General features: G+C 44.5%; 1 protein-coding gene across 1 annotated transcript in view; it reads left to right on the top strand.

Annotated features, from left to right (window-relative positions):
• The first annotated feature begins 7980 nt into the window (after positions 1-7980).
• Positions 7981-25295, top strand: part of GPI (glucose-6-phosphate isomerase) — a 32500-nt gene continuing 15185 nt past the window's right edge. The window contains exons 1-6 of the mRNA XM_089662866.1: positions 7981-8170; positions 17759-17849; positions 18292-18360; positions 22127-22246; positions 22329-22412; positions 23337-23483. Coding sequence (XP_089518992.1) covers positions 8052-8170; positions 17759-17849; positions 18292-18360; positions 22127-22246; positions 22329-22412; positions 23337-23483 — 630 coding nt within the window. The 5' untranslated portion in view covers positions 7981-8051. The remainder of the gene's footprint in view (positions 8171-17758; positions 17850-18291; positions 18361-22126; positions 22247-22328; positions 22413-23336; positions 23484-25295) is intronic.

Raw genomic sequence — 25295 nt, 5'->3', positions numbered from 1 at the left:
TGATGACTATTTCATCACCTCCCTTGCCACAGACTTTGTACATAAGGAAGTCAGATGCTATCCCTACAAAATTGTGAAATTGCTGTTGGTGGGGAGGGACTGTAGAGGAGTGAAAGGTTTATCATCTTCCATCACAAAAAGGTCCTCCTCTTCTTGATGGAGAAATATAGGTGTGCTGTTGCCTACAACCTTACTTATTAACTTCTTTACAAATGGTAGAATACAACATACAATCAGAGCTAAAAGAACTAGAATTATTAATACCGTTACCCCTATTTGGGCGAGCACTTTTTGCCACCCACTCATCCAGCTAAAATATTGGTCCCACGGGTCTGTGATACCTGAGTTCTTTTTCAGCTCCACTAACAGACCTTCTAATTTCTTTATAGCCAATGTAACCTTACCATTCGGGCCAGTATTGTCAGGAATATATGTACAACATGTTCCGGTTCCTTCTATCATTTTACAGACACCTCTTTTTTCCGCTAAAATCATGTCCAGAGCCATCCTATTCTGGAATGTCATGTAGGATGTAGGGGCTAACTGGTCAACGATTCCTTGGAGGGCATCTCTGGTGTAATTCACAAACCTCTGTTGGTTGTAGTATATGTAATTTATCCAATCTACATTTTTATTAACAGTTATCATGGGAATCAGGGATTCAAAACCTGCTTTACTTGGTCTCTGGCTTTAAATTTATTAGGCACCCCCCTTGGGACTCCAATGGCATCTATATACACATGTGGGTCAAAACTGCCAGAAGGAGCTTTTCGCTTCCTCCTACGGCCAGGCGTTGGGTCAGGGGTATTTTCTGCTAGGATGTGGAGAGGCATAATGGCCTTTGCAAGGGCACACTCACCAGTCCAAATCCCTTACAATCTGGTTCCCAGTGATTATCCGTGACACATATATATATTTGCTCACTACTATCGGAACATGCTCGTTGTGTCAAGATCATATGGATTATGGTCATAGCAGCACATGGGATCTATACTACAGAAATCAAAGGTGAAAATAGCTACATGAATGTTGGATGAGTTGTACCAAAATATAGTGGTGTCACCTATTTCGGTGATAGCCACCTGTTGAGCCTCTGTCAGACTTATAAGAAAAAGGATATACAACATAGTTGTCATGGTGTAGATGACGCCTTTTCCTCAGGGGTTGGGACTTTCTTGCAGTGGGAGGCGTGTATCCAAGTGTTCTTCCCGGCCACCTTGTCAGAAGTGGCTGTGGTCAGCAGAACTTGGAAGGGACCATCATATCTTGGCTCAAGGAAACGTTTCCTCATAAATGTCTTTACTAATACCCAATCTCCGGGTAATAGGCTGTGAGTTCCTGTATCTGACTCAGAATCTGGAATGGAGAAAACACTTGGACATAGATACGGGTTAATTCACGTGATAATGCAGTCACATAATCAATTAACACATCAGATTGTAATTGCAGCTGTTGTGGAAAGTAACAACCAAGTCTGGGGGCTGAACCAAACAAAATTTCTTAAGGGGACAGGGCATGTTTCCCCCAGGGGGGTGTGTCTGACACTAAACAGAGCAATAGGCAAACTGTCTGGCCAACTCATGTTAGTCTCTTGGGCCATCTTTAGCATCCTGTTTTTTAGAGTCCCATTCATCCTTTCTACCTTCCCACTGCTTTGAGGGTGATATGGGGTGCGTAAGGCCAACTCGACCCCCAGTGCTGTCCAAATCTCTTTCGTAAGGGTTGCTGTGAAGGCTGGACCCTGATCACTATCACCTCTGGGACCCCAAATCTACAGACTACCTCACTCAGTAGTTTCTTAGCCGTCATGTTTATAACAGCATAGGCTTCCGGCCAACCAGAGAACATGTCCACCACCACTAGGGCATATTCATATTGTCCACTTTTTGGCATCTGTATATGATCAATCTGTATCTTCTGGAATGGATAGAGACATTTTGCCAGATGTTTCTGCGGTGTCTTTTCCGTCCTCCCCGGATTGCATTTTGCACATACTACACACGAGGCTCAGTAATTTCTGGTTAACGTAGTTATCCCTGGAGCCCAGTAATACTTGCTGATCAGTGAGTTCATTAAGTTCTTAGAGAGATGTGCATGTCTATGCTTCCATTGGACAACTGCTGGATACATATGTTTTGGTAAACAAGTTTTTCCTTTCATCGAATACAATTCTCCATGGTAGTCTGTTCCTTTATCAATCCATTCCAGCCTTTCTTCTCTATAAGCGGCCATTTACATAAAAATCAGGTATTGCTTGTCAGATGGCACATGCACTGCCAAAAGTATCTGTACTGAGGTCTCACTCTCCTCTTCAGCCACCTCAGACGTTTTTCGTTGGTTTTTCGCTGCTTCTTTGGCAGCTATATCCGCCAAGTGGTTCCCTCTGGCCTTTGAGAATTCAGTTTACCATGTGCTATAACCATCAAGACAGCCACTTGGTCAGGCAGGAGCAGTGCATCCATTAAATCCTTGATGGCTGGGCCGTGTTTTACCAGTGTTCCAGCCTCTGGCTTTCCAGATGATACCGAAGTCATAAGCTACTCCAAAGGCGTACCTTGAGTCTGTGTAAATATTAGCTCTTTTACCTTCTGCCATCTTACATGCTGTAGTGAGGGCTTGAAGCTCTGCTTCCTGGGCAGAGAAAGTTGGTGATAATACTCCTGATTGTAGGATTTCAAATTCCGAGGTCACAGCATAACCTGTGTGGTACTTTCCTCTTTGTGTGTAATCAGGGTTTTCCAGAGGAATTTCACTCACTGTAGGGAGATGTGTGGTTTCCATGCGCATCATTTCAAGGCAGTCATGTGGAGTAGTGCAGGGGTCTCCTTTTTCACCTTCGCCTTCTTCTCCCCCATTGAAAAATGGCAGAAGGGTGGCTGGGTTGAGAGTGAGACACCTTTGGAGGGTCACATTGTCAGAAATGAGGAGGGAGATTTGCAACCGTAGATGTCTGGCCGTGGACAGGTGTCGGTGTTGTACTTGATTCAGGATGGCAGCAATGTCATGCGGTGCCAGAAGAAATGGGGTGTGGTAAAACGAGGTCTGAAGTTCTGTCCAATAGTGCTTGAGCAGCGAAGACAGCTCTTAGAGATGAAGGACCACCCCTAGCTACGGGATCCAAATGACAAGAATAGTACCCAATGGGTCTGGTTTGCCCTCCATGTTTTTGAGCTAGGACCCCTGTGGCGTGACCTTGCTTTTCTGATACAAACAGTTTGAAAGATTTCTCATAATCTGGAAGTCCCAAGGCAGGAGTGGTGGATATTGCTTGCTTCAGCAGAATAAAATTGTCCAGGGGCTCACTTGACAAGGTAAATGGCATAGACTTGAGAGCATCAGGGATTCATGTCCTGCAGTAGGATATGAGTCCAAGAAAGGCATGCAGTTGTTTAGCTGCTTTAGGTTGGGGAATATCCTGGATTACAGCTACACGGTCCTCCAGTCTTGTTTGAGGATACTGCCATAAGGGGTGACACGGGTTTGCCCATTTCCTAACGAGAGTTGGGGCGTGGTGGTTGATATTTGCACTGCTCTTCCCAGGGGTCCCTGTCTTGTCTGGGATATCTTGGGACTCTGCATTCTCTTCTAAAATGTTCCCATTTTTCACAGTTATAACAGGTAATCCTTTCCCTGATATTGGGCAATGGTGGTGGACGAGTGTAGGTGGGATCTTCGTCATTGACCACCATGAGGGGCGCTGGTTTTTTCCTTTTTTAGTTTTCTATGCCTCTGGCCACCAACAGTAAGTCAGACATCTTCATAGAGTGGTATTCAGGGCGGGCCACCATCAGACCTTTCCTAATATCCTCTTTCAGCCCTGAGACAAAAGCAGTTGAGAGCATGTGTGTATGTGCCTTTTCATATTGAGAGAAGCCCAGATCATCAAAGACCTGTATGAGTCTGGCATAATACTTCTCCACAGACTCCCCTTATCTTGGGTGATGTCTTGAATCGTGGTAGTCTGATCCGCCAATTTCTCCTTTGCCCAGTCGAGGAGCTGGGCACAAAACTCCACGCCTGAAGAATAGGAAATAACACTTGTCAGGCAGGCATCATTGAAGGCCGTCTACATAACTGGCCAGAAAACGTGTCCTGCTTTAATTTGGCATAGACTGAGCAGGTCTTTCCAAGCAGCTGAGTAAGTTTCTTGTATCTGCACTACCCTGCGGTAAAAGGGTATTGGCTGTTTCTCTGGGTCAGGCAGACTCGTCACTAAGGCCGCTGCTTGTGATGGGGTAAAAGCGACATACATTACCGGTGCCCCTTCCGGTAATCTTGAATGTCGGTGTTGTCTTGTGTACTGTTCCTGTTTAGGTTGTACTCCACTGTGCGTGGGTTTGGGAATCAAATCTATTGGCGCCCTTGTCGCTTGCAGCTGTTGATCACTCCATTCAGATGCATCGTCATTCAATTGGACATCTGACATAGGTTTGGGAGTCATACCTATCGGCATCCTTCCTGCTTGAGGTTGTTGATCATCCGACTCGAATACATTGTCATTCATGTATCCGGCTTGTGAAGGTGACACTTCCATATTGGGGAAAACGGGAGTGTGGTAGGAACCATCCTGGTTTAGAACAGGGAGAACTGGATAAACTCCTTGTTTAGGCCTTCCGGGTGTACCAAGATTGCCACCGGACGGAAGTGCACTGGGCTGGACAGGAAATGACCATACAGATGTAGCAAGATGGCTGCTAGCAGGAAGTGTACTGGGCAGGGCAGGAAGTGACAACACAGGTATAGCAAGATGGCTGCTAGCAGGAAGTGCACTGGGCAGGGCTGGGGTGGTGGGCATAAAGTGGGCATTAGATGAAGGGCAGGGCTGTCCCTCCCCTCTTCCACCCCACATTCCAACATAGGGCGGTGGTTTTAGCAAACTTGAAATTACAATTTTGTGATACAAATACATTATACAATTGCCATTTTCTTGAATTTCTTCCAACTATCCTTCTTTATACAACACTTTTCCAGTTCTGTACAAAACTTCTGTCACGTTCAGCAAACCTTCATCACATAACATTCCTCTCTGTTCCTACAATGATTTATGCCAGTCCTCTGACCTTCAGCTTACAAACTTTCGCTACTTTAGATAACTTTTTAACTGCTTCACTTCCTTCTCTCCTCTTTACAATATCACATACTAATAATCCTTTCTGTGGCTTGACTATCTTCTGACCCATCTTCCCCCGTCTCTCTGGGTCACCCAACTTCTCCCTCTGTCTGTTCTTTCACCGTAGTCTCAGCTAACGGTTTCAGAGGCAGCGCGGGCAACTATTAGATTAATATCCCTCCTCCGCTGCTTTCTGTCTTATCTCAGAACAAATGGTAATCCACAAATACACTCAGAACAGGACATTACACCTGCCGCCCCTCGCTTCGTGAAGCCTCAGCAGCTGAACTAAAGCCTCAGGGGTCTCACACCGTCAACCCTGAGTCACCGTCCGTAGACGCTTGTTGCAAGGTTCTGTCTTCCAGGGGCCCACAGCTCACCTGGTCAGAAATCTCATTGCAACATATTGCAAGGTTCCGTCTTCCAGGGGCCAACAGCTCACCTGGTCAGGACACTCATTGCAACTTATCTATCAGTCTACTGAGTTATCACAGTCGCACAGCACGACAGACACTGAACAAATACACAGTCAGCAGAAATCCAGTGGCAGGTTCGTTAAACAGCCCCAGGCGAGCAATAAAAATTACCTGCCGCTCTTGATGACCTCTGGAAGCCGACAAAACTGGCGCCAAGGCTGGACAGAAACAAATCGTACAGTGGTAAGTATAAAAAGTACCTACCGTACTCTCAGGGGTGCGCAAATCCCTTTTGGTCTGTCCTGGCCAGCCGCTCAGTCTCACGCGCGGACTTCCATCGGTCACAACCTGGGGCCCCACGTTGGGCGCCAGCTAAAAAGGTTGTGAGAACCACAATTGGGCTCAGGGTAGGATTTCTGCTGCTGTTCCTAATTTTGAGATATGGATTGCATGCACGCCGGAAAATAATTACATGGACAACTGTCCAGTACAACCACTTTCACATCATCTCATCTCTGTTTATTGCAGGGCGGTGCTTAACCTTTTATACATAGAGAACAATAGAGTATACGTCACTATTACGTATATACAGTCACATTCTGAAAGGCACATATTGCTTGGTTGAAATATAGGAGAAATGTAGAAACTTGATGCTTGCTTCTCATCCCGTTATCTCTTCACTCCCCTTCACATTCCCAAAGCCTAAGTGAAATTGTCTCAGTGCGAAGGGAGGGGTTGAGAGCATCGCTCTGAGCAAAACAAGTTAAGGAGGACTGCAAAGCCCAGCAGACAAAACATATATATTTAGAAATATAAAAAAGTATAAAAGTAAATATGTATAAAATGTATATTTTGAACAGAAAACAGAATAGGCATTTTACCAAATCCATCACAATACATTTATTAATTTGATTTAATGTATAATTTCCATTGGATTTTAAGCAAAGCTTCAAACTGGCCCTCATTTGGAGGGATTGTCTTTGATTTGGAAGAAAATCCCCCTGCAAATCTCTCCCCCTAATAGTTTTATGTACAGATCTCAGTTAAAAAAACAAAGTGCTTTACTACAGTAAACCATTCCTCCAGTGTCTATATTACTGCAGTTGTTATTTTGTTTATCACTATTTTATTTTATTACTTTGTGCATTTTATTTTATTTTAATTCTATTTTGCGGTGTATTTTTATTATCTTGCAATAAATAAAGGGGAAAAACGCACTTGCAGGGCTTCATCAACCATTTATTGCATGGTCCTTGTAACTTGGAGGTAGGGGATGTGTATTTCTTCTACAAACTTTGTGCTAAAACGTATCCCTCTTCATCTCAGAAAATGTAAATCTCTATCTTTGCCAATCAAAGACGTGTGAAAGAAAAAAAAAGGAAAAATAATAATAATAAAAAAACGTGGACACAAAGTGCTGCTTTTGCCAGCTCTCCTCACCTCCACCAGTCAGTAGTCAGAGCACAACTGCCAATGAAATCACAACAGGGTGGGCACTGACAACAAATTCTGGGTGTGTCATTCAGGCAGATATGTATATATATACATACACTGTATATGCCTTAAACGATATGTTAAATAACATCATATATATATACTGTACATGCTTTAAATATGTTAAATTTTATATATGTATATATATATATATATATATATATATAATTTAACATATCATTTAAGGCATATACAGTGTGTGTATATATATATATATAGCTATGAAATACATCTTATATGTGCCCTAAATTATATATTTTAACATGATTAAAATATATATATATATATAGTAAAATCCCATATATATATTTGTTGTATAAATTATATATACAGTAATTAATGTAGGGCATATATATAAATATATATATATATATATATAATGCATTTTATAAATGGTCCAAACAAATAATATATAATCTGTAACATTAATAATTGTACAATTATATGTATCAATATATTTATAATACATATTTATGAAGAACAAATATATACATGTGTTTATTAATAGATATACGTTTGCACATTTATACATATCTCTTTTTTTCCTATACATACAATATATTCTAATAAATCTGAGTATACAATAGAGTAAGACAGGTATCACATTCTCCTTCCAGCACACATGACATTTGATCCCCGAGTACACAGTCCATAAGATGGCTGCTCCTCTCCTCCCCCCGCAGTCCCTCCCAGTCCTCCTTCCATCTGTCTCCACTATCAGCCAGACAAATATGGACGATATCCTTCCTTCTTCTATAAAGCTGGGCTCCGCCAACATGGCCGCCAGACCTCCTGTTTTGCCGACAAACTTCTTGTGCAGAGGGGTGGGGCTCCCATCATACGGCAACCCGATCAGGGAATGGGCTTAGCTCTGCGGAGTTTCCTATTGGCCGAGCGAAGAGCATCAGGTGGGCGTGTCAGTCTCCTCCCGCAGTGTCAACCGTGTCCCTTTATAAGAGGCCGATCCCACTCCGTTCCTCCTGTCTCCTCCAGCTCCGGGGCTCACATACACCTCCATTGTGAAATCAGCCATGTCCCTCACCAGTGACCCCGTCTACCAGAAACTCAACAAGTTCTACGAGGCCAACCGTGACACCCTCAACCTCAGGAAGCTATTTGAAGCGGACAAGGACAGATTCTGCAAATTCAGGTGAGACCTCCCAGCAGGGGGCGCCCTGGGTGATGGAGGGGCAATGGTCAAGTTGCTACCTGCAGTGCCCCTTAATCCAGTGACGTCATCAGACCCCCCCTACCTACCATCCTGCTGCCATTGGAAGAGTACCCATGCTAGGGAAGAGGGGTCTCCTACAGAGGGCAGCATTGCTGCTGGTTAACCACATGTGTGCTGATTGAGAATCTTCTCCTGGAATTGTCCAAAGATGGATCATGAAGAGTCCCTTTTATTGTGCGCTTGGGGGGTGGACACCCACCTCAATATTTTTGGGTTGTGGGTGAAAATTGGAACATGAGAAAAAAAAATGGAGGTAATGTAATTTGCGTGCAGATGTAGCTCCTACTGGAAATTGATCCCAAAGACCTGGTGCTGCAATGGCTTTGAGTGGATGGTTTGGCCCCCAGGCATATGCCTCATTTAAAAGGAGGGAGAGGGAGTTTATTATTATTATTATTATTATTATTATTATTTACGTTTATATGCTCTTAAAAATATTTATTTTTAAGGAGTATATAAATTAAAACAATTTTGTTATTATTAATATTTTAAGTTTTTATATGCTCCTTCAAAATATGTATTTTTAAGAACATATAACTTAAAATATTAGTTTATTCTCTTAAAAATACATATAATTGGTTTTAAGTCATATGCTCCTTAATAGAAAATATGTATTTTTAAGAGCATAACTTAAAATATTATTTTGTTATATGGGCTTTAAAAATACATTTATTTTTAAGGAGCAAATAACTTAAAACCAATTATTATAATATTGTTTTAAGTTATTTGCTCCTTAAAAAAAAAAAATGTATTTTTAAGAGATTATTATTATTATTATTATTATTATTATTAATAATATTTTACTAGCAGAACCTTTAACTTCTTGCTTGTAATTGTGACATTTCAGGCATCCCTGTCCCCTTATCAAGCTGAATGATCACATGATGATAACTCCACTATAAAAGGAAATAACACACATTGATGCAAAGTAACAATTGGCTAATAAATATAAACCTAGTAGCAATATGAAACAGAAGTAAGCCCTGACCATGGAGCTGGATCAGCACAGTGTCTTATCGTGGCCATACACACTTCAATAACTGCCCCCCCCTTTTTTGTTTTTTGTTCCCCCCCCCCCCCCAAAAGATCTTTACTCTGATAAGTATAATTGTTCCATCGTTGAAAACCCATTGGATCTCCATGGAAGTGGATTTTGATCGATCCTGGAAAATGAGATCAATAATTTACATGTGTCTCCGGTGTGGGCATGCACTCTCATATTTCAATTGATCGAATTCATGAGCAAAGCATCTCTGTGCTGCCAAACGACTGATCGTAATCGATAATTTTCTGCCCTGATCAGTTGGCTCAGTTTGATTGTCTTTACTCTAAATTGATCAGAAGGGAACTTAGGCCTGGTTTGCACTTGTGCAGGTTGCAATTAATGCATAGTGCGTTTTTGCTTTTTTTTGCGTGCGCTTTTTGGTGCATTTTTTTAAGTGTGTGTTTTCTTTTTTGGAAGGTGTCTGTTGTCATGCAGGAGAAACCAGCATAAACGCAGAATCGTTTCCATTGAAGTCTACAAAACCAAAAACACAACTTGCTATGGGACAAAAAGTCCCTGACCCTTAAACCATGTTACATGGACTGTACTGCATTTCTACAAAACTGAAAAACGTGTAGGTGTGAACAAGGCCTTAAAGCAGAGTTCCAGTCATTTTTGTGGTTTTTTTTTTTTTTTGTTTTTTTTTTACAGTCAGCGGCTACAAAAACTGTAGCTGCTGACTTTCAATAAACGCACACTCAGCTGTCCCAGGAGCCAGTGATGTTCTCACCCGCGCCGTTCCTTCTCTCCCTCTTCTTCTGCCGGCCTCTCAACTGTGCGCACCAGGCTGTGACAGGTTGCGGCTTCAAAGCCAGGTGCCTATTGCGCATGCGTGAGTCACGCTGCTCATCCATCGGTCTGGCAGTCTTCTGGGACCTGTGAAGTGTCTCGGAGGACTGCGGGAGGAAGGAAGGAGACCGAACTTCTCTCACTTCGCCGTGGTGAACTGAGCCGGAAGTGGGTGCTGGTCAAAACCAGGTATCTGCTCCCCCCAAAAAGTGCCAAATGTGGCAGTGGAGTGGGGGGGAGGCAAACAAGCCGAGCTTCTATTCTTGGTTGGAACTCCGCTTTAAGCCTATATGATTGTTTGGTTTTATTATCTGATCAATGAGTGATTCGATCAAAAAGACTGACTCAGCAAAGTGTCTATGGCTGCCATAAATCCATTGAGAAATCTGAAATGGATTAATAAATCTGGTTTATAGAAGTCCCAAATCCTAATATCCCTCTGTGGCAGTCTCCGGGGACACTCCTGGTTGGTCCTGTAAAGCTGTTGGACTATCGGTGCCGTTCACCTTCATACATACCATGAGCCCCTGGGTGACAACCATTTTTGGCCTTGACCGTTGAACTACTGCCCATGCACGAACACCTATAAATAGGCCCTATAGTCCCTGGGGGCCCCTGTGCAGCTGCACACTCTGTACCCTTGGTAGGCCCTCCTCTGTGTCTTGTCTCCTCTTTTAGTTCATTGTCATGGAGTAGCTGTAGGTAGTTGATGATCTGCAGCCTGTACCGGTTCCTGTGCTGGAGGGGTTAATGCACATGGCTTTGCTGAAAGAATTCGGTCAGCAGAAGGGGCAGTTTGTTAGCAGGGTGGGAGACCCCCAGTGTAGGGAGGCCTCGGAAGTGATTCTGCCTGGGTGACCCCGGTGCTGGTTGTCCTTCATTCATCCTTGTGGTTTGGTACGTGCTCCGGGGCACACGTCTCTGCAGCTTTGTGATCACACTCAGCTTTCCTGTACACTCATCATAGGAGTGTGTGGGGGCTGTGCGCCGTCTCCTAAGCAGCATCCTGCGTCCTTGAGCGAGCGTCGTGCTGCTGATGTATGAGAGGCGTCCATTCCATCACATGGCAAGCTGTATGCGCTCCATCCTGCAGCAAGCTCCATCCACTGCTTTTATTAATGGCATGTCTGTCTCTTCATGGGTGTTTGTGCGATCTGATATTTGATACAAGGATTAAGCAATGGCCCCATCATTGCTGTCACAGATCACAATAATAACATCAGCATTTGGTGTCAGTGACTGCAATAACCCCCAGAATTGGTGCTGGTGGCCCCAGTAACCACCCCTTGGTTGGTGCTGGCGGCTGCAGTAATGTCAACCCCAGATCGGTACTGGCGGTGGCAGTAGTAATGCCCACCCCTACATTCCTTGAATGGTGCCTGCAGCTGCAGTAATGCCCATCACTGGATCTCTAGATTGGTGTCAGTGGCCACAGTAATAACCTCCCCCTAGATTGCTGTCAGTGGCCGCAGTAATAACCTCCAACCTAGGTGCCAGCGGTGACAATATTAACCCCTCAGCCTAGGTGATGTTATCCCCCTCCTTGGTTTTTGCCAGCAACCACAGTAATGACGACCCCTAGATTGGTGCCGGCGGCTGCACTAATGCCCTTCACTTGATCCCTAGATTGGTGCCGGAGGCTGCAGTAATGCCCTTCACTAGATCCCTAGATTAGTGCCGGCAGTTGCAGTAATGCCCATCACTAGATCCCTAGATTGGTGCCAGCGGCTGCAATAATGCCCACCTGTAGGTTCCTAGATTGGTGCTGGCCGTCGCAGTAATGCCCATCACTAGATCCCTAGATTGGTACCAGTGACTGCAGTAATAACCACTCCAGATTGGTGCCGGCAGTTGAAGTAATGCCCATCACTAGATCCCTAGAATGGTGTCAGCGGCCACAGTAATAACCTCCCCTATATTTTTGTCAGTGGCCGCAATAACCCCCGGCCTAGGTAATGTTATCACCCTCCACATATTGGTGGTTGGTTGGCAGTGCTGTATACCCCACTCACTATTTACCAGATCGCTCACACACCTCTCCCTGATGACGTCGGGATGGCACTGTACTGTATTGATTGGAGAAGATTCCTCCTGATAGCGCTGGCTCAATTTCAGTGCCAGGTGAGGGAACACACAGAAGCGTCCGGCACCTGGCATCTTGCTGCCGCTCTGTAAGGCCACTGGTTGACCATCAGACCATTCATCCAAACTGATATTTTGGGCACAGTGTAGAATCGTCACTGGCTTCTTGGGAGCTACAAGAGTTTCTCTGCTCTGTAGGGGGAGTCTCCCTACTTTGGCTGCACTCTTTGTAGAGTTAAGGCAGCAAATATTCAATGAGGACGAAGGGAATCTCTTGTTGTGGCTGCAGTATGCACAGACCTCACCAGCAGTGTCCCCTCTGTCCCATTGACATCTGTCCATCCGTTTCATCCCCCCCCCCCCTTTTTTTTTTTTTTTTTTTTTTTTTTTTTTTTTTCGTGTGTATACTGCATCTGAAAATGTGGCCAGACAGCATGTTTTACTGCTGTATGTGACAGACGCTGCACACTGCATTCATTCTGAAAGGTACCTAGGTAACACCGTTGAATGCACTTGGGTTGTAGCACACCACAACACACACATGTCAACCATTGGCATTGTGCTGCATTTAGAAGAAAAGTGTATCTGATTCGCAGTGTGTTGTGATGCCCTGCTTTGCCAAAAAATTAACCGGTGCCGTTTTGAGGTGCATTGGCAACCCATATATAATAAATTGTCAGTCTTAAAGCAAATCACGTTCATGCAAAGGTGTAAAGTGTGGATAAGTCCACAGATCTATAGAATTTATATCTAAATGCCGCTTTTGGCCTGGTGGGTGTAAGGCGACTCCACACACCCATACTGGACACCCCCTCCCATTTAAAAAAAAAAAAAATAAAAAAAAAAAAAATATATATAATAGAAAAGTTCTTTGTCAATCTAGCATGACTCTGCAGAGTTGGGCTCAGATTGCTTTCCTAATACAGAGTGTTTGACACACACTTTGCCTGACATACCGGGGATGTGGAAACCTGCGGTTTATTGTTCCACATTTTCTGACCATCTCACCGCATCGAGCGCAGTCTGGTAATGGTCTATGGCCCTTCACTCCAAGATGTTTCTAGTAATTATTGTATAACAAATGTGATTGTCATTTGTTACATTTTCAGATGTACACCTCACAAAATGACCTTGTCTTTCAAGATCATGATAATAGGGGTCTATTTACACCTATGTGATTTTAATAGATGCATAGGGCCCTTAATGAGCCTCAACACAGGGAAAAAAAAACACTATATTTGGCCAAAGCAGCACATACAGTACATAGAGCGATCACATCCATGTGCTTAGGGCAGTCATGATTCTGTATACAGTGTATGTGCATTGGGGTACCATTGAAAATGAATAGCAACACACAATGCATGTTATTTCCCTCCACAATCACACACTATTCTTATTGATTGATATAGCTCTGACATATACCACAGTGCTGTACAGAGAACACTGAGCCGGTCACATCATCTCTGCATCAGAGGAGCTTACACTCTAATGTTCTCACCACAGTCACAAACCTTATTTGTTATAATTGGTGTGTGACTGTGGTGGGACATTAGAGTGTAAGCTCCTCTGGTGCAGAGACTGATGTGTGTGTGGCTGAGTGTTCTCTGTACAGCACTGCAGTATATGTCAGAGCTATATAAATGTATAATAATTGGTGTGGGACATTAGAGTGTAAGCTCCTCTGGTGCAGAGACTGATGTGACTGGCTGAGTGTTCTCTGTACAGCACTGCGGTATATGTCAATGTATAATAATTATACATTTATATAACTCTGACATACCACAGTGCTGTACAGAGAATGCTCAGCCAGTCACATCAGTCTGTGTACCAGAGGAGCTTACACTCTAATGTCCAATACAGTCACACACTCAGTGGCGTCCAGAGGCAGGGCAGGGGGTGTGCACCGCACTGGGTGACACCGGACCAGCTCCACGAAAAGGTAAGTTGTAAAGCAAGCCAACAATCCCCGCAAGATGGATCGGATCTGTGGACTGATCATAATGGATCGGAGTCGCCATGCAACCTTTATGGGGTGACACCGGACCAGCTCCACAAAAAGGTAGGTTGTAAAGCAAGCAGACGATCCCCGCAGGATGGATCGGAACTGCGGATTGGCGAGCATAATGGATCGGACTCCGATCCATAAAGGCTCAATCCGCAGATCCGATCCATTCTACGGGGATCGTCGGAGGGGGTGTCACCAAATGTTATCGCACCGGGTGACATCAACCCTAGGGACGCCCCTGCACACACTAAATAATAATCATTTTGTACTGTATATAGCTCTGACATACCACAGTGCTGTATAGAGAGCATTGAATCCTAAAGTGCAAACATAAATGTGCATTCCTGTCCTGGTGACAACGGAGTAGGAATCCTGAGAAAGAGGTTGTGTCCTCGAAACGCGTTAGCCAGTTGGTCATCCAGGGTTCCATCGTATGGACTCAGATGTTATTTGGATCATACACCTTGTTCAGTTTGACATGCCTGTGTTATTATGTCCATTGTGAGTATGATACCTATTTTGTTTCTTCAATAAATTATTTTAAACGACAATGCACTAGGTCAGTGCACCCTTTTTCTGTTTCTCCATTTGTATCCAGTGTATTCGGACCACCCCGGTCAGCAAGTCGTGCATATTCCAGAACATTCCTATTGGGTCTACTGAGTCCTTTCCTAGCGCAGGAGTAAAGTGTTTGTTGTGTTGGATTTGTAGATATTTCATCCTTATTCCTGTTTGGAGGAAACCAAGGGAAATCTCCCCAATGAGACGCAATACTCTGCCTTTATATATTGTAAGGCCAAACCATTTTGATGATCCTATGACCTGATCTTGATCTGGACAGGCAACACTTTTATTTCCTCTTCCTTTTTTTTAAGTTCTATTTTAAAAATAAATCCATTTTTAAAAAAAGAAGCAACAATTCTTTAAGGTTTTATGGGAGAACCAGTTTTCCTAATTAATGTCCGCAGCTGAAGCTCAGTTTTGGTCCCTATTCTGAATAAGAATAGAGTTGGAGAGCGCAGCAGATAGGACTGCACTGTAAATGGTCTCATCTCCCGTATTTCTATATATAGCCGACCTTCAGATATGCCATATAACCCCCACTGCCCTCTGGTTGTTGGCAGAAGAAGCAGCTGTGATCTCCAGGCAGAAGTGATTTGGCAAACGGCGTCCGCTTTCATAAGAGGACCACTTGAGCAAAATTCATCAATGATGTCAACATTTTGGGCAATGGAAATTGTTCTGCAATTTTTTTTTTTTTTTTTTTTTTTTTTTTTTTTTTTTTTAATGTGCTTGTGAAACTGAGTCTGCCGCAAGTGGAGAAAGCGAGCAAGAACTGATGTTCAGCCATAGACATGGGCTAAAATATAGTTAGTAAAATAATATTACCTATTGTAATGAGATGAAATAACATTTAAAATAAATTTGCAAACCAATTTCAGTTTTTTTTCAGGCCTGGTTCACACTAGTGCGATTTTTAGATGCCACGTCAAGTCGCACAGAATTGCACGACAATGGATACCACGCTATTGTCAGTGGTGCCCTTTATCCTCAATGCTGTGCAGCATGTGTTTGGAGGAGGTACAGGCACTACTTTGGAGTTGTAGTGTGCTTTTTGTCCTAATAGACTTCAATGGAAAGCCCAAAAGCAAGCATTCATTAATCAGTGTAACCAGGTGACTGCGCTGATAAGTGAGCACTTTTTGCTTCTGGAACTCCTCGCTAACCAGTGTGCGCTTGCCGTTGCAAGCATTATGGTGGACACTCACGGGCTGTTTATTATGGTGTATGAACGGCTACACTTGAGGCACAAGGCATGATGGAATGGGATCCAGGGGGATGATCATGATACTTGGAGCTAGTTCACCTTTTTCTTTTCTTTCTTTTTTTTTTTTTTTTTTTTTTTTTTTGGGGGGGGCGGGGAGAAAAAAAAAAGCGTGGATGGTACTCCATGCATTGCCTTGACCTGCTCCAGGACAAGTTATGAGATGATGGTGATTGGGTTTACATCCACTTTAATATACTGTGTGCTTTATTTAAATTTCGACTTTGTCAACCTTTCTACCCCAGAAAGGGTTCCTTACAGGTCTTGGTTCACCTGCTTAAAAGAAAATCCTACAGCTTGATACTTTAGTGTGATAAGTTATAGCTATATCCATAAAGAATTTGGTATATTTAGTGAATGTGATGCTAACGGCAGATCATTTACTACCCCTCATAGTTATCAGCTTAATGATGCCAAAGAAAATCAGACATTAAACATTACAGTGGGCCTTTGGAGACATGAACTCCAACATTGGTGATGTAGTCCTCCTTACACTGGTCTTCGGTGGGAGAGGAGCTCCTTGGATGAGTGGTTGGTGTGGAGAGGAGCTCCTTGGATGAGTGGTTGGTGTGGAGTGGTGCTCCTTGGATGAGTGGTTGGTGTGGAGTGGTGCTCCATGGATGAGTGGTTGGTGTGGAGTGGGGCTCCATGGATGAGTGGTTGGTGGGGAGTGGGGCTCCATGGATGAGTGGTTGGTGTGGAGTGGGGCTCCATGGATGAGTGGTTGGTGTGGAGTGGGGCTCCATGGATGAGTGGTTGGTGTGGAGTGGGGCTCCATGGATGAGTGGTTGGTGTGGAGTGGGGCTCCATGGATGAGTGGTTGGTGTGGAGTGGGGCTCCATGGATGAGTGGTTGGTGTGGAGTGGGGCTCCATGGATGAGTGGTTGGTGTGGAGTGGGGCTCCATGGATGAGTGGTTGGTGTGGAGTGGGGCTCCATGGGTGAGTGGTTGGTGGGGAGTGGGGCTCCATGGGTGAGTGGTTGGTGGGGGAGCGGGGCTCCTTGGATGAGTGGTTGGTGGGGGAGCGGGGCTCCTTGGATGAGTGGTTGGTGGGGGAGCGGGGCTCCTTGGATGAGTGGTTGGTGGGGGAGCGGGGCTCCTTGGATGAGTGGTTGGTGGGGGAGCGGGGCTCCTTGGATGAGTGGTTGGTGGGGGAGCGGGGCTCCTTGGGTGAGTGGTTGGTGGGGGAGCGGGGCTCCTTGGGTGAGTGGTTGGTGGGGGAGCGGGGCTCCTTGGGTGAGTGGTTGGTGGGGGAGCGGGGCTCCTTGGGTGAGTGGTTGGTGGGGGAGCGGGGCTCCTTGGGTGAGTGGTTGGTGGGGGAGCGGGGCTCCTTGGGTGAGTGGTTGGTGGGGGAGCGGGGCTCCTTGGGTGAGTGGTTGGTGGGGGAGCGGGGCTCCTTGGGTGAGTGGTTGGTGGGGGAGCGGGGCTCCTTGGGTGAGTGGTTGGTGGGGGAGCGGGGCTCCTTGGGTGAGTGGTTGGTGGGGGAGCGGGGCTCCTTGGGTGAGTGGTTGGTGGGGGAGCGGGGCTCCTTGGGTGAGTGGCTGGTGATGGTCTGTGTAGTGTCCTCTTAACATTCTGGTCAAGCAGAAGATCAATCCAACATTACTCAAGGAACCTTCAGGCCGCCTCCTGAAGGAAACCTGGGTGAGACAGGCTGAAGTAACCTGTTATTCTGATCAGGTGGTCCTGGAATTGATGTATGATCAGGTTATTTAATAAATTCTATTCAACTTGTTTATTTCCTCTGTCTTCTCTTTCCAGTAAAACTCTGCAGACCAGCAATGGAGACATCTTGGTGGATTACTCCAAGAATCTCATTACTGAAGAGGTCTCAAAGCTGCTCATAGAACTGGTAGGTAGTCTATTTATTACCGTGTTGTGTGTTCTGGGAGTTGTAGTCCCTCAGCAGCAAAGGCTGTGTGTTCCATTAAATAGATAAAACCGGTTTTGGGATTCAGCATGGTATACATTCCAGCTAATGGATTGCTGTAATTTTATGATGAATCCAAAAGCCTACAATGAAGTAATAGTTTAGGCCACAAGTAATTGGATTCTTGCTTGCTGTGTGGGGGAGGGGTCCTTAATGCTTTCTGTACGGGGGATCAAGAGGGTCCTCATTCCATGTTTGTTTGGGAGGGTTCTCAATGCTTCCTTTTGGGGAACCAGGAGGCTTCTTATTGCATTGCATGCTATAGGAGTGCTTATTGCTTGCTGTGTGGGGGGAGGGGTCATCATTGTCTGTTCTATGGATATGTCTAACATTTTTTTTTTTTTTTGTTTGTTTTTACTGTCAGGCCAAATCAAGAGGCGTTGAGGCAGCAAGAAAGCGCATGTTCACTGCAGAAAAGATAAACTTTACCGAGGTACAAACCTTCGCTTTACAGCCAAATGTTTTCTGTAGATCAATTTTTGTATCAAGGTTGATTTATTAAACACGAAGGATATTGCTTACTGGAGAGTCCTTTGTGCTGGTGCCAGCTGTCATAATTGAAATCCTCTGTCCTCTACCCCCTCCCATACCCCAAAGCTGTAATGTTCTGGTGCTCTGGGGGTTTATGGCGCCAAAGGACCTGTTACAGGCACTCTTCAAGAGTGCCACATATGCCCACCTTTTCAGCCCCCCCCCTCCTATTTGTAGAAGCCACAGTATAGCTTCCATCAAAGAAAAGTGCTCTAAGAATGGAGGGTGGGTGGATGAGTGAAAGGTCCATCTCCTCCATTCATAGAAGCTATAGGACCTTGAGGTCATCAGAGGACAAGGGGGCATACTTTACGTCTGGAGGAAAAGAAATGTAATCTCCAAACACGGAAAGGTTTCTTCACAGTAAGAGCTGTGAAAATGTGGAATAGACTCCCTCAAGAGTTGGTTCTGGCCAGCTCAGTGGATTGCTTTGAAAAAGTGCTGGATTCTTTCTTGGATACATAGAATATAACTGGATATAACATTTATAGGTAAAGTTGATCCAGGGAATATCCGATCGCCTGTCGGGGGATCAGGAAGGAATTTTTTTTTTTTTCCCTGCAGAAGCGAATGGGATCATGCTTTACTGGGTTTTTTTGCCTTTCTCTGGATCAACTGAGTATAGGATTATTTTTATTTTATTTTTTTTAATGGTTGAACTGGATGGACTTATCTTTTTTCAGCCAGACTAACTATGTAAGAACAAATTCCATGAATGGAGGAAAGGCGTGTGAACCGTGCATTTTATTTTAAAGAAAACTGTAGATGTAATATACTGGTAGCAACCATTAAGACTTCTCTAACCCAAGTATAAATTGGGCCGGTGTTGGGAAGTCTAGGTCTATTCACAGAATATCAGTACGTTAACTGGTTGAAGCAGCTGTGGGTGCACCACCTGCTGGCTGCAAGTGGTAAATGTGCAGTATATTTACTTTTTTTTTTTTTTTTTTTTTTTGTTTGTGGTGTTTTTTTTTTTTTTTGTTCTTTTTATCTTGAATATAATAAAATGTGTCAGTACACAGTTAAGTGATCAGTGAGTAGTTCTGCCCCATATAAAATTACACTATGACTAATGGCAATTCAGTGGAGTAGGTAGGGTTGAGGAATATGTATTTAGAACTGGAGAAGGCTTAGGACCAGTGCATGTAAAGGTATTTGCCTTTAATGCCATCTTATATTATTTTTATTTCAGGTACTTATATAGCGCCGTCAGTTTACGCAGCACTTTTACATATATATTGTACAACCACATCAGTCCCTAACCCTCAAGGGGTGTACAATCTAAGGTCCCTAACTCACATACATACACATACTAGGGACAATTTAGACAGGAGCCAGTTCACCTACCAGCATGTCTTTGGCATGTGGGAGGGAACCCGAGTAACGGGAGGAAACCCACACAGGCACAGGGAGAACATGCAAACTCCAGGCAGGTGGTGCCGTGGTTGGGATTTGAACCAACGACCCTAGTACTGCCAGGGGGGAGTGCTATCCATTTAGCCACTGTGCTGCCCACATAAAATAGTGGAACATAGGGGATTAAATTGATTTTACAAGCCCTGTGCCAGTCTTGAGAGGAGCGGGGATGGATGGTGGGGGTCTTAGGGTTGGACTGTAGGGGGTTGCATTGTCTTTGTAAGATGCATTAATTGGTGTTCATAGAGGAGGAGAATGTTGCAAACCACGGAGCAGTTTTATTTTTATTTTTTTTGCCAATTGCTGGTTCATTGTACCCATACAGTCCATGGCATGTCTGCTCCTCCAGCATTGCCTCCCTTTTTACACTCCTGTTTAATCCAGTCAGATAAATTGTGTATTGACTCTGCATTCATCTTTATAGTATAACAGGGAGCGGCTCACACAGCAGTTGGCAGCGAGCGGCAGGTTCACCTGAGGATACTTTTTTGTACATTGTATGGAAGATAATTGCTGTGCCCTTTTTCTGGGTGTGTTTTTGGTTTGCATTGGCCATTATCCTGAAGCACGATCTCACTGGAAGGCATATATTTTTAGGGCCTAATAGCATGCTATTGAAAGTGAGCAGTTGTACTAGTTATCTCTGGACTACGGAACACCTCCCCCTATGGTATGGAGATTGTAAGGTGTTCTGTAGTCCTAACTTTCCTGTCCTAGGGTGGCAACTCGTCTTCTTAATCGACACAGTACTCCTATCGGTTATGGGTGTTCCCAACTACAGAACCTCTCCCCTCCATGTTAGAGAAGAGGGGGTGGAGGTGTTCTATAGTCCTGTCCCAGGGTGACAGCACAGCTACATACAGTACAGTGAGTGTTCTCACTCCACTCTAGTACAGGAGGTGTTACTAGCAGAATCAGTAGATGAAAATAAAGGTAATAATGATGTGTGGTGGGGGGAGGGGGGAACTAATGCAACCACCACATGTATCCGTGTAATTTCATAGGTATGTGGAGGCTGATGTGTTGAGGCATCCCCAGGCTTTTTGTATGTCTTGGATACTTGATTTACTAGAGTTTTTGTGTTCCAGTTCCTCTTGTTAAGTTTTCCATAATATATAGCAAATACAAATCCAACAGGGATGTTGGGAACCCCTCATAATGGGCACAGCAGATGTACAGACCTGGGAATTCAGCACAGGGATGGTGGGAACCCCTTATGATGGGCACAGCAGGGATACAGACCCAGGAACTCAGCACGAAGATGGTGGGAACCCCTTATGATGGGCACAGCAGGTATACAGACCCAGGAACTCAGCACAGTGATGGTGGGAACCCCTTATGATGGGCACAGCAGGGATACAGACCCAGGACTCAGCACAGGGGATGGTGGGAACCCTTCATAATGGGCACAACTGGTATACAGTCCCAGGAACTCGGCACAGGGATGGTGGGAATCCTCATAATGGGCACAGCAGGTGTAAAGACCTGGGAACTCTTACACAAGTTTGGTGGAAACCCCTCATAATGGGCACAGCAGGTGTACAGACCTGGCAACATGGCACAGGGATGGTGGGAATCCCTCATAATGGGTGTACAGATCCGGAAACTCTGCACAGAGATGGTGGAAACCCCTCATAATGAGCACAGCAGGTATACAGACCTAGGAACTCGGCACAGGGATGGTGGGAGCCCTCATAATGAGCACACCTGGTATACAGACTTGTTCCAGCAAAAAAAAATCCAGCAGGGATGGTGAGAGCCCCTCATTATGGGCACAGCAAGTGCAAAGAGCCAGGTGCTCAGTGTAGGCATGATGGAAATGCCTCATAATGGGTACCGCAGTTGTGCAAACCCTGAATGTGGCACAGGGATGGTGTGAACCTCTCATAATGGGCACTGGAGGTGTACAGACCGAGGAACTTGGTGCAGAGATCCCACAAATAGTCTCTGCAAGATGGAAGAGATGGCCAGGGAATCAAGTTTGTGTTTTGCTTTTTGTTTTTTTTGTTAAAGGAAGCCCCCATCCCCCTTTGCATCTGGCCGTTGCTGTTGCCTCCACACTACAATTTCTTCAAGTAGTAGAATTAGCGGACCCCCAATGTTTGCCAGTACAGGAGGGGGTTTAGCACCCTTTTTACATTTCCAGCATTGGGACATAATTGTTGCGGGTCACTCCAAAATTGCATAATGTGTTCTATGTCTATGTATTTGTACACCCATCAGTCCTCTTCATCCTGTGTTCACCGTTCCAGAACCGCGCCGTACTTCATATCGCTCTGAGAAATCGCTCTAACACTCCCATTAATGTGGACGGTAAAGATGTCATGCCGGAAGTCAATGCAGTCTTGGAGAAGATGAAAGGGTTCTGCCAGGTATAGAGTCCTCTGCTCTGATTGGGTGGTGATGGGGCTTAATGCATAAATGACCGGACTGGTAATGACTTTTTCTTTATAGAAAGTCCGCAGTGGAGATTGGAAGGGCTACACTGGAAAAGCCATCACTGATGTGATAAACGTTGGCATCGGTGGCTCAGATTTGGTAAGTGTCTGTTTAACTTATTCATGCAAATCTCAATGGTACACATGCTTTAGGGGCCTACTATGGCACACAGAAGGTTGTCCATCCCTGCCCAGATTACATGATCTGCTGGTTTTCTAGGCAAAATATATCTATTGGAACCTCTTTAGGTATACCGGGGTATCAGAAGGATGGGAGCACCAGAAATCTTGGTTTGGTCCAATTAGAATTTCCTGATCTATAATCCAAAAGCCAACATGTTTCAGGGAGTTAAAATACTTCATCAGGGTTTGTATGCTGGAAGTGGGTACAAATTTGTATCGGGTGAAAATGCAAAATGATACAGCTAACAGGAGTTCTCGGTTGCCAAACTGACAGTCTGCTCATTATACAATTGACTAGTCTGGATTTACTGCCAGATCAGACCTTGATGAAGGCATTTTGAGTCCCCAAAAATGTTTTTGCCTTTTTTTTTTTTTTTTTTTTTTTTTTTTTTTGATTAACGTGTCATGGAAAATAAAATTGATAAGCTTTGTGGTGCTCCCATCCTTCTAATATCTCCAACGTGGTGGACATGCCTAAAAGCTGTGGCACCAGAGCCTCCAAATATTTCCAGTAGGCATCTTGCCTCCTTATGTTTATTAATCCGTAATGGACCTTGGATGGTCAATATAAAAATAGCCCCCTTTTATGGACCAGACATACAGGTGGGGGTGATGGGAGTATTTAGGAATTTCTTTCAGCCGCCCACCGCAGAGTAATTTTAAGATAAGTTGGGTAATCATGTTTTTGTGCTTGTTTTGTGTGTGGGTGTTTTGTGTTTTTTTTTTTTTTTTTTTTTTTTTTTTTTTTAAATAATCTCACTATATTAAATGACACTATATGTTGTGGAACTTGAGAAATGTGTCCTTCTCTAATGAATTTGCGGATGCTGCTGGTTTTCAGGGTCCATTGATGGTCACAGAAGCCCTGAAGCCATACTCCAAAGGTGGCCCCCGTGTTTGGTTTGTTTCAAACATTGATGGCACCCACATGGCCAAAACGCTGGCTGCGTTGAACCCGGAAACCGCCCTCTTCATCATTGCATCCAAGGTAATCATTTCCCTGCCGTCTTCTGAATATGGCCTTCAGCGTCCACTAGTCATCCCAGGACATTGTAGCCGTTCTGTATCCACCACAATCTTTTTATATAACCGTTTGGAGAACAGATTCTAAAGTGCAGGAAGGGAGAGACTTAAAGTGGAACTTCACTCTCAATCAAAATTGACTGTTTTTAATCCTTGTGCTGATAGCATTAGTAAATGTTTAGGAAAGTATATCATATTACTTGTTTCGTTTTTTGTTTTTTTTTTTCGGTTTGGGTTTTTTTTTCTCCTTTTTTTTATTTCTTCAGTTACTTCCTGGTCTCCATGCCTAGGCAAATGATGCCATGCATCCCAGGAGTCTTCAGGAGTGGTGGGAGGGTTCTCAGCTCAGCCAATGCCTGAGCTAAAGGCAGATGGATTCCAGGAAGTAAATGCTAAATTAATCATCTGCCCTTACTCAAGATGGCCCCTGCCAGAAATGCCAGGGGGTGTTTTTCAAAATGGTTTCTCCCGCAAAATAAAGCACAGACATGGGTGGATGGGTGAGTTTGCTTTGATAGTAACAATGAATTAAATAGCATTTTTGGTTTGTGGTGCTCAGATGCAGTGCATTTCCACTTTACGATTCTCCTCTTGTGTTTTAATCTGTTGGACCTAGCACCGATTGTGTTCTTGGCATTTTGGCAAATCCTGCTTCTCATAACACATACAGTATTATGCCATCTTGTGTCCTTGGGATGCTGTTCTGTCTTGTTGCTTCCTAAAGCCTCTCCAGTACAAGGCTTGTGTTTTGCACTGACAAGCGGTAACTTGCCTTAACTGTTCCTTGTGACTTGGATAAATGGCTCTATATTCAGGATGTATCTGGTGACTCTAAATCGGGGGTGTCAAAGTCCCATTTCATCATGGGCTGTATCAGCATTATGGTTGCCCTCAAAGGGCCTGTTGTATCTGTAAGACTAGATGTCCAGAGCACCCCCCCCCCCCCCCACTACATCAGATGTCAAGAATCTCACACCCTCCCTAACATCACCGTGCATCCCCTTTGGGGGCAGAGCTGGAAAGCACAAAGTGCAGGGTCTGGAGGAGGACCAGAGGAGGAGTGGAGTCAGTTACCAGAGTCTGCTGAATGCTGAGACCAGGGGAGGCAGAGATGGGGGGGGGTGTGCAGCTGCACTGAGAGGTGCAGGATTTGGCAGAGGAGTTCTAGTCTTCTCTCTGCTGCTGAGACAAGGTGGGGGCAGAGACAAGGGGGTACCTGCAGGAGAGGTGCAAGGACCATATGAAATGGCCTGGAGGTCCAGATTCGGCCCGCAGGCCTTGTGTTTGACACCTGTGCTCTAGATGGGTAGTTGGATTACCTGTTACAGATGGCATAAATGAGTAACCAGCAAAAAATGAGGCTTGGTCACCTTGTTTCTTGGATGTGTGCTGGAAATTGACAAAGCTTTCCGCTTTGAGTTCTCATTCAATTTCTCCATTCAACCCTTATGGAAATTGTCCAGAAGGCCTCTGATTTTAATCCTCTCCTTTCACATTTTCTCCTGTACCTGGGAGCAGGGTGAGGCTCTTGGCATGGTATCCATGAACAAAACCAGAATAGTCACTTTCCCTGTATGATCCCCGTCGGGGGTCATTTTGTTCCTACTTTTTTTTTTTTATCATTAAAAATCTAGAAATATAACTTCGTAACACTCAGAATTACAAATCTACACACTCCTCTTGGGCATGCAAAAAAGTCACCTGTACTTGGGAGGTGATGAGAAAAAGATGTGAAACACTGGACTTGTGATGACTTTATGGAATGGCTTTGGCAAGC

This window comes from Staurois parvus, unplaced genomic scaffold (genome assembly GCF_062004578.1).
Source record: "Staurois parvus isolate SC_StPar_1 unplaced genomic scaffold, SC_StPar_1.0 ptg001570l, whole genome shotgun sequence".
Taxonomy (NCBI): Eukaryota; Metazoa; Chordata; class Amphibia; order Anura; family Ranidae; genus Staurois; species Staurois parvus.
This window is presented reverse-complemented; position numbering and strand designations above follow the sequence as displayed.